The sequence below is a fragment of the Phymastichus coffea genome, unplaced genomic scaffold (assembly GCF_024137745.1).
Source record: "Phymastichus coffea isolate CEN01 unplaced genomic scaffold, Cenicafe_Pcof_1.1 PCOF00071, whole genome shotgun sequence".
NCBI lineage: Eukaryota > Metazoa > Arthropoda > Insecta > Hymenoptera > Eulophidae > Phymastichus > Phymastichus coffea.
The window spans coordinates 193,949-204,618 of NW_026706882.1; the positions used below are offsets into that span (position 1 = coordinate 193,949).

At 30.7% G+C, this 10,670-nt stretch overlaps 2 protein-coding genes across 2 annotated transcripts; one reads left to right on the top strand and one right to left on the bottom strand.

Annotated features, from left to right (window-relative positions):
- Positions 1-189: 189 nt before the first annotated feature.
- LOC131667800 (serine/threonine-protein phosphatase 6 regulatory ankyrin repeat subunit B-like) lies at positions 190-2,361 on the bottom strand. Its single transcript, XM_058941508.1, has 2 exons — positions 1,256-2,361; positions 190-1,183 (listed from the first exon to the last, which is right to left on the bottom strand). The coding sequence occupies exons 1-2, from the start codon at positions 2,359-2,361 to the stop codon at positions 190-192; spliced, it is 2,100 nt and encodes a 699-aa protein (XP_058797491.1).
- Positions 2,362-7,800: 5,439 nt separating this feature from the next.
- Positions 7,801-9,959, top strand: LOC131667801 (terpene synthase-like). Its single transcript, XM_058941509.1, has 8 exons — positions 7,801-7,904; positions 8,011-8,101; positions 8,218-8,372; positions 8,484-8,592; positions 8,669-8,789; positions 9,259-9,398; positions 9,517-9,622; positions 9,724-9,959. Exons 1-8 carry the CDS (start codon positions 7,801-7,803, stop codon positions 9,957-9,959), a joined length of 1,062 nt encoding a protein of 353 aa, XP_058797492.1.
- Positions 9,960-10,670: the final 711 nt, after the last annotated feature.

Below are 10,670 nucleotides of genomic sequence, written 5' to 3' on the forward strand. Positions count from 1 at the left end.
TTCTCAATAATATGAGTCATACAAATAAAAACACTTGAATAAATAATTACTATCACATAGTTATTAATCAGTAACTGAGTATTTATATTAAAGAAACAAAATCTTAATTTCTTACAAAAATGTATGCTTATTGAAATATCTATAACCTCTAAATAAAAATGAAGTTGCTAATCTGAGCGAATAAAAGGCCTAATAAAAGCGTCGTTTCTTATTAGGACTAATGTTTCCGTCATTATCAACTTTCGCAGGTTTCTTCTCAATGTCATTAGCTATAAGATAATTTATTCCTTTCTGATACTGTAGTTTTATTAAATAAGCATACAATGCATATTGCTCATTTAGATCTTCACTATCGATAATGTTCTCGAGAACATCATTCTGCACGTAATTGGCGAGTCGCTTCACATCGAAAAATAGGAAATCAAAAAGTGTAACACGTTTATTAAACTTTACGTTTCTGAGCTTGTTAATCTCGTCTTCAATTTGCTGATGAATTCGATTTGATTCTTTAATCAACTGTTGGTTCATTTGGATCAAACTCTCACAGCATATTTCATTCTTAGGATTGACTCTAAGTCCAAGAGCTTTCAGTTTCTGTATATGTTCGTATAACATCATGTAATTTTCGTCATCGACTTCAGATGTTAAGTAAAAGCTCATATCGAAAGGTGTCTTGCCTTCCTCGTTCTCGAGATCGATGTCTGCGCCGAATTCTAACAATAATTTTGCACACTGGGCTCCGTTGAAAAGTTTGGAGCAGGCAAGATGTAAAGCCGTGTTGCCATCACAATCTTTAGCATTCACGTCACATCCAAGTTTCACAAATGTTTCGATATACTCCAAAAACAAATCATTTTCTATGTGATTCACGCAGAATATTACGAGCAGGTGTAGCGTTGTTCTTTGCTCATAAAAACGTATTTCGTCAACTCTAGCGCCTGAATAGAGTAGTAGATCAATGATATCCTTATTGCCGGTTTCAATAGCCAAATGCAGAGGAGTACCGTCTAAACCAGAGTCGTGGCGATTGACGTTGCCGCCACGTTTGATAAGAAATTCTGTCATGCTTTTATGTCCGTACAGTACTGAGAAGTGTAATGGCGTGTAGTGCGCAAATTTGCGCAAGTTCCATAGAATCGGATCGTTTACATCTATGTCTTTAGTGAGAAATTTCTTTACTAATCTGAAATTTGTAAATAAAATTATTCATACAGCAAGATTGAATTGAAAAGAATCAACTAAAAATGTTTCTTACTTGTGATCGTTTCTGGTCACAGCTATATGAAAGTAGTTTAGTCCATTACAATCTGAATGTTCATTTTCTTTATTTGTTTCTTTATACAATAGATCAACTATAGTATCTCGCTGTCTGTGGTCTTCATTATACAGTGCAATATGTAGTGGAGTCATGTCAGACTTGTCTCGTAATTGTGTGTCAGCACCATATGCCAACAGCAGCTCTACATTTTTTTTGCAATTGCTTTCAACAGCAAAATGCAAAGGTGTGTAGAGAGGACAAAAAATTGCATCACGACTTACAGCAAGATTTATATCAGCACCATTTTTAATGAAAGTTTCCACTGCTGTTGGATCATTTCGCAAACAGGCTATATGAAAATAAGATAGTTGTCTATTTTCAATACTTTCAACATTCATATTTTCTACTGATAATATGTGAACCATAGCTGATAAATCTTTGAGTTTCTCATAAGCTAGTTGCAATGGATTGAGACCATTACTATCTTCGAAATTAATATTCTTACTAGCTTTTTTGAGAACTGTTACAGCTTCTAGTGACTCAAAATGCACAGCAAAATGTAGGGCTTTGTAACCTGGCCACAATGGTGAATTCATACTTATGGAATCATTCAAATCTGCCCCAGCCTCCAAGAATTTTTCAACAAGTTTTCCATTGTTATTTGAAGATGCAATGTGCATATGAGTCAAACCTTGACTATTTTTTATATTTTCATAATTTTCAGTACTTTCTATGTATTTCAACATAGCATCAATAGTTTTTACTTGTCTACTCATGAAAGCAATGTGCAGAGGGGAATTGCCTTCAGAGTTTACAGCTGTGATTGATGCTTTCTTTTCTAAAAGGTTATGTATTAATTCTAAATCACCCAGCTTGACAGCATTATGCAGTGGAGTATTTAACATTTCAGTTGATTTTGATGTTTTATTAACTCTACATTTGTTTTCTAGTAAAAATTTTGCAACATCTTTTCTTCCACATTCAATAGCACTGTTCAATACTGCATAATCAATCCACTTTGAGTTGATGGGAATGCCTTTGGATTCAACAATTTCTTTTATTTTTTCCAATGGATCTGTTTGAACTACTTTCAACAACTCCATCTTTACAAATCTATTATTTAATATAAATAAGTTAATATAAAAAACAATCATGAACTCCATATTATAACAAGTATTCTAGTCGAAAAATACTTAAATGCTTGCATAAAGTAATAATAGAACATATTTTAATATTTTATATAATAAATATATTCTTATATCAAAACAAGTCTCCACAATTTAAAAATGTTTATTATGTAAATGTACTTTTAATGTTTGAATATCTACGCGAAGTCAATTAATAAAATTAATTTAAGAAAATTGATTTTCAAAAATTTGTAAAAAATATAATCTTTTTTACACACATATTTTAATAAAATCTAACCTTATTTTTTTTTTCGAATTAATGAAATCTGATCATTTTTGAAACATTTGATAAACAAAACCTTATATATAATATTAAGTTGAATTACAAACCAACTGTTGTACTGAAATCTACTTTCAGTTATGTTTACGTCGAAATGAATGAACAATCCGCAACAATCGTAAAATAAACAAAAAAAACGTGAAAGTAGCGGTATTGCATGTACTAACGGAACGGTCGAATCCTTTGTTTACATACATGCACTCACTCCATATCCTGTACTTCAGAGAAAGACAAGACAAATAACTTAATAACTTAATATATTTGTAGATATTTTTGATTTGGGTACCATGTATAGATATTTTGTGATGAAATTGATCAAATTCAGAACCTTTGATAAATAATTTTTCCTTATTTATATAATTTGAGAATTCACGATTAAATTAGAAACGCACTTAACTAACGAGAGAAAGAATAGTACATTACACGTCTAGGGAAGTAAAGATATATAGGAAGAGATTCATGGGCTTGCTCATACTTTACTTCCCTAGAAGTGTAATGTACTATTTTGTAGCAGGGAAGCCGGAGAGTTGAACTCCTGCCCACGTTAGTGCGGGCGGGAACTCCCACTTTCCGGGCGCTTGGTACGAAAAAAATGTTCTTGATTGGATTGATTGAATAATATTCTCTCGTATAATGTATCGATTCAATTGGTGTCATACCTTTGGCATCTATTCACCAATAAATAGAAATAAAACAATATTTTATTTCTATTTATTGTAGTAGAGCATTTGTTAATACTTTCAGTTAGAATTACATTGAGTGAGTTGATGCTGCTTTCGACATTATTAGCTGTTTTAAGAGGAACGTTGCACGTTATGCGTTCCTCTATGTAAAGAGCATATTTTTTTCAGTCGACTTTTATGTTATTGTTTAATTTATTAAATACTTGGTGATGTAGAGTAATTAGTACCAGCGAATGATCTGATGATCTAAGCATGATGATACATTTCAAAATATTTTTTGTCTACACCTTTTGTCTATACCTTTTACCGTGTTTAATAGTCAGTTTACTTTATAAATTTTCTAGCTTTTATAATCATGTTCAATTTCAACTGTGAAAAGCTGCAATGGTAGTTTTTTGATGCGATGCCTTATATTATGAATACTTATTACTTTATATCCATGTTCTTCTATGGCTGTTTTTAATTCACCTATATCTACTGACGGGTGAATGCTTCTTAATATAACTTTGAAACCTTTTTCTTCTTTACGTTGGTAAGTGTAAAATTGCATATTTTTTTCTTTCAACGCAGTAATAATTGGCAAATGTTTTTCCGAAGTTGTCGATTGAATTTTAATTTTGTTTAGTCCTATCACTTTTAAGGTGTAATTTTCTTTGGCTATTGTGTTCAGTAGATTTTCTAATGGTTTGATATTCTCTATATTGTAAACGAACATCACAGGGGATTTGTTTTTTAACTTATTCGCTTTGTTATTTTCTTCTTGACTATGATTTTCTTTATTCTTTTTTAATTGTCTTGAAGTATTTTGTACCTGTTGCTTGTGTTATTTAACCAGTAATCTGATTATTTATTGTGTGGGCGACATGCATTCTCGCACGCAACGCTGTATCGTCTCGGAGTGATAACGTTACTGTGTCATATCTTCAGTTCTGTATGATATTTTTAAAATAATAAAAAATTGACACAATCGGCGTGAAATCACTCTATAAAAAAGTATAAATGCATAAACAAGTGTACATTACATAATTTATCATTTTGAAGTAGATGATTTCATTATTATTATTTACTTCAATAATACGTTCTTATAAACATTTTGTATTGGAAATAATAATTTTTTTTGATAAAAGTGAGTATGCAGCTTTTTCAAATGTATAAAAAGCAGTTCCACATTTTAACGCACAAAAGATTTTTGGAAATATTTTGTTAGATTAAAGAAACAAATGGCCAAAAGCTCTCAAGAAATCACTCAATACATAATTAATCTAGATAAAATGATAATAATTATCTCTTGATAATTAATTGATGTCTTGTGTAAATCAATTCTAATTGCCAGACCGTCAATTCACCTATGAAAGCGTCGTGGCGAACATAGTTAGTTTTGGATAGAATGTTATTAATTACACTTATTGGTCTGAAATTATCATAATAAAAGAAACTGGTGGCTATGAAGATGGAAAACCGTGTTACTCGAAGACTCTTGTCGCGAGTAACGTTTATGCTCAAAAATAGAAATCGTACCCATTCAATAGTAAACACGTATGCGTAGTATGATCCCAATACTGCTGCAGGTATTGGTACTAAAAGTTTCTCCTAGCATTTCTATTAGAATTAGAAACTTTTAAGAATCATATTTATGGGATGACATTGGTAGCCCGTTAATGAACCATAACACTCTTATTGGTATCCTAAATAAAGATGACAAACAAGAGATCATTTACACAAAAGTATCTTCTTGATGTTTGATTTAGATATTCGACCGATTCATGGAACTCCGAAAAGATAAAGCAATGTTAAAGCTGTAAAAGATAAAGTAATGTTATATCTTTTGTAAAAATTATGATTCGTGACATCTAATTTTCGCCAATGAATTCAATTTTCAATGAAAAATCTAAACTAAATGTAACAATACAACGTTCAGTTTAAATTTTCTAATAATTTAGCGATCTTAAAATTTTTTGACTTTTGAATGTCAAAATTGAGTACAAACTCGCGAAAAAAATATTCAACAATTTTGTTGCATAAGGATATATGCTCATATACTTATTCAATTTTTCATAAGGCCCTATATACAAAGAGCCTTAGCAAAAGTCCTTACATAAATATTTTTTTAATAAGAAGTATTTTTCTAAAGTGTTATTCAAATCAAACTGTCCCATGTCTGTTTACCATCTTAATAGCCATCCCATTGCATTAATTAAGTTTGCTCGATAGATAAATACAAATATTGTCAGATATGTCTTATGCGGTACAGTTATTGTTATTACTTTAAGAACCGAGTTCATTTTGAACTCTGCAGAGGTACACAAGGTATCTGTACGCATTCCCTGTAGCAACGGGAGGTCTCCTCCATCACATATGGAAAGTTTTGAATGGCAAAGTCTCCTTACATACATCATGATGGGACCTACAATTTAAGTGGAATCCGACAACTAAACTCGAGGTAACAAGCAAAAACAATTCATTTCTAAAAATGTTACCTAATTTTCTAACGCGTAAATTTGTGCTTGAGTATAAAATTAAAGGTTTAGTCACAAGTACTCGTATACTTGGATATTGAATTCAATAAACAAATGATGCATTTTCTTCTAATCCCGCGAAAGTGAAGTGAATATGGAAAAAGCATGCCTATATCTCTTCAGTAAAGCTGTAGACTTGAAAGTACTAGATATCGCTCGAGGTCTCAACATAAGTCGAATTAACCAAATGTAATGTGAGTATCGACGGCACGCAGGAATATTGCCGACTCTACAATATGGCATGTGTCCACTATTGATGGTAACTGAATCGAACTAATTGGGCACATCGTAGCTCTTGATCTAAATTTGGTATTTTTGAATCTTGGATAAAATCGTGATTCATCGATTCTTTCTTATCGTTCCTAAATGGATATCATTTTTTTTACCTAACGAAGTTGACATTGAAGAAGCAAATTTCACAGTAAAATTATAATTTAATCTAATCTCTAGTTTTCCCTCTCTCCGCTTAGGAGTCTTGCGCGAAGACTTTTGTTCTGGTAAACTCTCAATTAAAATCCATTTGTTAATCAGCCAGTTCTGAATTAACATTGTGGTCGACTCGTTTCCAATCGTCGCCAGTAAGTACATATAAAAAAATATCCTCATAAAAACACAGGTTTCAAAAACTTACATATGTAGATTTATTAATGTTTTATCCTAAAATTAACGACTGAGATGTTTGATAGTTAATATTTTTTTAAATTTTGTTTAACGTCGCTCTATTTATGCTTCAATCAGTGCTAATCAGCAATGGAGGCTGGCAATGTGTTTGAGAACAAAGTACATGAAAACTTTTTTCAGTGGTGCTTGTATCAATCAGCGGAGACTGGGAATCGAACCCGGGTCTACCGGGTGCGAAGCAGTCGCCCTACCGATCGAGCCATTGCAGGCCTCTTGATAGTTAATTATATTCTTATTGCTTTCTTTTTTTTATTACTATTATATGTAATATCATTGACAGGGTTACCTTACTTTCCGAAAAAGATCATGCCAAAATTGTCGAAAAATTATTGTTAGGTAACGATTACCTTCTAGTCTTTATTAAAAATGTATCATAAAATTAATTAAACAAAATTTTTACTCGAACTATCGGCAAATTAATCATACGCGTACTTCCTATATTTTAGACTTTTCTATAGCCTTTCATTCTACAAAAATGTACATATCTGACTCACTAAATTTTCACGTTCCCGTAATGTCCAGACACGTACCGTCAAAAGCACTGTCAGAAGTATCATGAGCGTTGGATAAATAATTTATTACATTTTAAAAGTACTATACTTCAGCAACGACCATAAAGAATCAAGTGTTATTATAAAAACCGCACACATCTATTTGATACTTTATTAATATGGATAATGTTTGAAATAAAATCTGCTTACTATAAACAGTGTTCTAAGTCGAATCGTTGTGTGTGTTTGCATTTTTTAATGAAAATAACTCTATAACAACTTATCTACCTAAATTTTTAATTTTTGAATTCCTTATTATATGTTACGAATCTAACTTTTATACCTATCTTTTATTTTATTAATCTCGTACATCTCTCTTCAGATCGTAGCTGCAATGGTGCTATCCCGTTTTCTCGTTTCCAATATTATAAAACCTCGTGCAAGTTTTAGAGTTTTCACAAAAAGGTACGTAATTATATTTTCATGATTCAATTCATTGTTTTGATTAAATTTTTTAATCTCTGGGTAACTTTTTGAATATGACAACTATTCTGCTCGACAACTGACGAAACTACTTTCTACCTTACATTAACGTATATAATATTATTATTGATAATATTATTATTACGTTGTATTATTGAATTTTTGAAGAAAAGAATATGCATATTGCACTGACTAAAGGTTTTTTCAAATTTCAAATCAAAATGTACGTACGTAATTTACGTTCTAGCGATTACTCATCACTAACGAATTATCGATTATGTACCGCAAGCAACAATATTTTTGAAGAACAAAAAGTTTTTAAAAGGTAAGCATTTAAAAACCCACATAAAATTATTGGTATTTATACTAATAATGAGTATTGTTCATTTAAATTTGATTAAAACTAATCTGTAACATATTATATGTTACAGGTCATTCGAGTCAAAGGTTGATCTCCGTAATGAAAGTCATAAAAAGTTTATGGAAGTGGAATCGAAAGAACTGTCTAAAGCAGATATTGTGGTAAGAAGTTCTGATTTTCCATAACTTCCATAATTGATCTAGCTCGGTCGACTTGCTATTCGCGTTTAAAAAATAATTTTGCGAAAAAAGAAATGTACTGAATATTTTTCTACCAGAATATGCTCTACCCTTATAATTACCACTTATCCATGCCAAAAGAAAGGCTCGGGTACGGCCTCATGGAAGGTTTTAATTATTGGATGAAACTACCAAGGGACGTAGTAGAGCTTGCCGATAATATTTGGGTTGCGGCATACGAAGCTGCCAGTTTGTATGTATCAATTTTTTATTGTACAGTAACATTTCAAAACTAATATGTTAACAATTACTTGTTGGTATTGAATAGATTGGATGACATTGTCGACGATTCACACTCTTGAAGAGGTTTACTGGCAAGTCCTTACCTATTAGGTGTTGGACGTGCAGCTATTTGCAGCCAAGGCGTTTTCTTCATAACTTTAAAAAGACTATTAGAACTAAACAACCCGAAGGTAATTTCAAATTTTTCACACGAATGATTTTTATGACCACACGAGATTACAACATTTAATACTTGCACATCTGCAGGCTGTAGAAATGTATGTTGACAGTATAATCTTTTATTGTGTTGGATTATATAAGGAGACCGACAATACAAAAAAAATGATTTGTCCAACTATAAGTGAATTCGAAGAGTTGTGTCTTCAAAGTAAGTGATTTTCCGAAAATCTCTAACGGAGCTTTCAAGCTCTAAGCCGCAATTCTGGAGCTCTTATTGACCAAGTAGCCTAAGAATTTTTACAATTTACATCGAAGCTTTGCGTTTCTTTCTGAATAAATATGTAAGTTGTGCATTTTATTCGCTTCTTTGAACTATTTGATCGAAAAGGATATTTAGGATTTTAACGTTTTCTCTAAAAAAACTTGAGCCCGAAATACTCCAGTCATCTCAGAACTCGAAAGCTCTGTAGATTATTAATTTTCATTTGTGTAGGTATAATTTGATACTGAGATAAATGCGTGATAAATTTCCGTAAGTAACGAATTTAGATTGTTTAATTGTGCATTTCTTCTTAGTTATAATAAGTAGCAATAGTTAGTAAAACTGTTTCATGGGTTACACTATCATATATAAGGGATATTTAATGTATTTATTCCAATAATTAATTAATTTTCAGAATGTGATGGAATAACTAGCTTGCCTATCAGAATTATGCAAATATTGTCCGATACTAAGACTGATTATACTCATCTCTTGCATTTGTTCACTCTTCATGGCCAATACGTCAACGACACTGCAAATTTATGCCAGCAACAGGTATTTGGTTATTTGTGTATTGTAATTTTATTTTTTAATATCTTCCATATTTTAATAAATCAAAATAAAAAGAATATTGACTGAAATTATTATGTCCGTTAATTTCATATTTAATTAGACGTGGGATGCAAAAGCTTACCTTGAAGATATTTCTGAAGGAAAATTCACACTACCAACTATTCATGCTGTTCGCAGTGGGACATTTGAAGGGCAAACTGTACACAGTATCCTTTAACGTCATAAAACACTTTTTTTTGGCATAAAACGTGATCTGATACTATTGTTTTAAATATTAGTGATGAATTTCCATACAAATATTAATTAGACATTTTACTTTCGAAAACAAAAGATGTAGCAACTTTAAGTTATTGTTTATCTCTGCTTAAAAAACTTGGATCAATTGAATTCGCTATGAATAAAACAAGATCACTTGAACATAAAATAAGAGAAGAAATAAAGAGATTAGGTGGAAATCCTGTACTTGAGGAGTATCTAGAAAAAATTATCAACTTGTCATATGATGAAAAGTACCCAACATATACCAAGAAAGTAACATGCTAAATGGATACCTTAGGATTTTTTTATGAGTAGCTAGATGATTTCCTGGGTTGCCAAATCAATCTTCTAAGCTATATATATTGTTTGAAATTTTTATTGTAACATCCTTATTCCTTGTAATAATAAATTTAATTATTTTGTTGCTAGAATGTATCAATAAAATATATAACCTTTCCTAATGTATAGTAGCTGATGAAAAGAACAAAATCAAAAAGAAATTTTCTAAGATTGTGATAAAAAAAGGGATCTATAGAAATAGCCAATAAAAAGATCCAACGTTTATAAATTGGGGATAAAAAAATGAAAACAAAATATCTAATGTTTTATAAAAATAATTATAGTGAACACCAATAATCGAGAAAATATCAACAAAATATTACTAAATTTTTCGATCTTTATTATTTTTTCCGGTTTAAAGACCATCATCTCACTGGATAAAATAACAAAATTATTATATAAAAAACTTAATAATTTTAGGTTAATTTTAATTTTATTTAATTTCATAAGGATAACCTTCATTACAGGTAAATCATAATAAATATCCAAAGATAATTAAAATCACTATAATCTCGGCAGTAATTAAAGTATTGAGAATATTTGTTATACATGCAAATGTTATTTATATGTACTTGTGAGATCACGTTATCACAACTTAAATAAGCGCAGTCGTTTGTTATCTAAATTAAATATCATATCATATAAATATGTATAACC

Excerpts from the sequence above, each read along its gene's own strand:
- LOC131667801 (XM_058941509.1), top strand. The coding sequence starts at position 7,801 with ATGTACGTACGTAATTTACGTTCTAGCGATTACTCATCACTAACGAAT. Across the intron at positions 7,905-8,010 it reads GAACAAAAAGTTTTTAAAAG|GTCATTCGAGTCAAAGGTTG; the intron begins GTAAGCATTTAA and ends TATATGTTACAG. Across the intron at positions 8,790-9,258 it reads CGAAGAGTTGTGTCTTCAAA|AATGTGATGGAATAACTAGC; the intron begins GTAAGTGATTTT and ends ATTAATTTTCAG.
- LOC131667800 (XM_058941508.1), bottom strand. The coding sequence starts at position 2,361 with ATGGAGTTGTTGAAAGTAGTTCAAACAGATCCATTGGAAAAAATAAAA. Across the intron at positions 1,184-1,255 it reads GTGACCAGAAACGATCACAA|ATTAGTAAAGAAATTTCTCA; the intron begins GTAAGAAACATT and ends TACAAATTTCAG.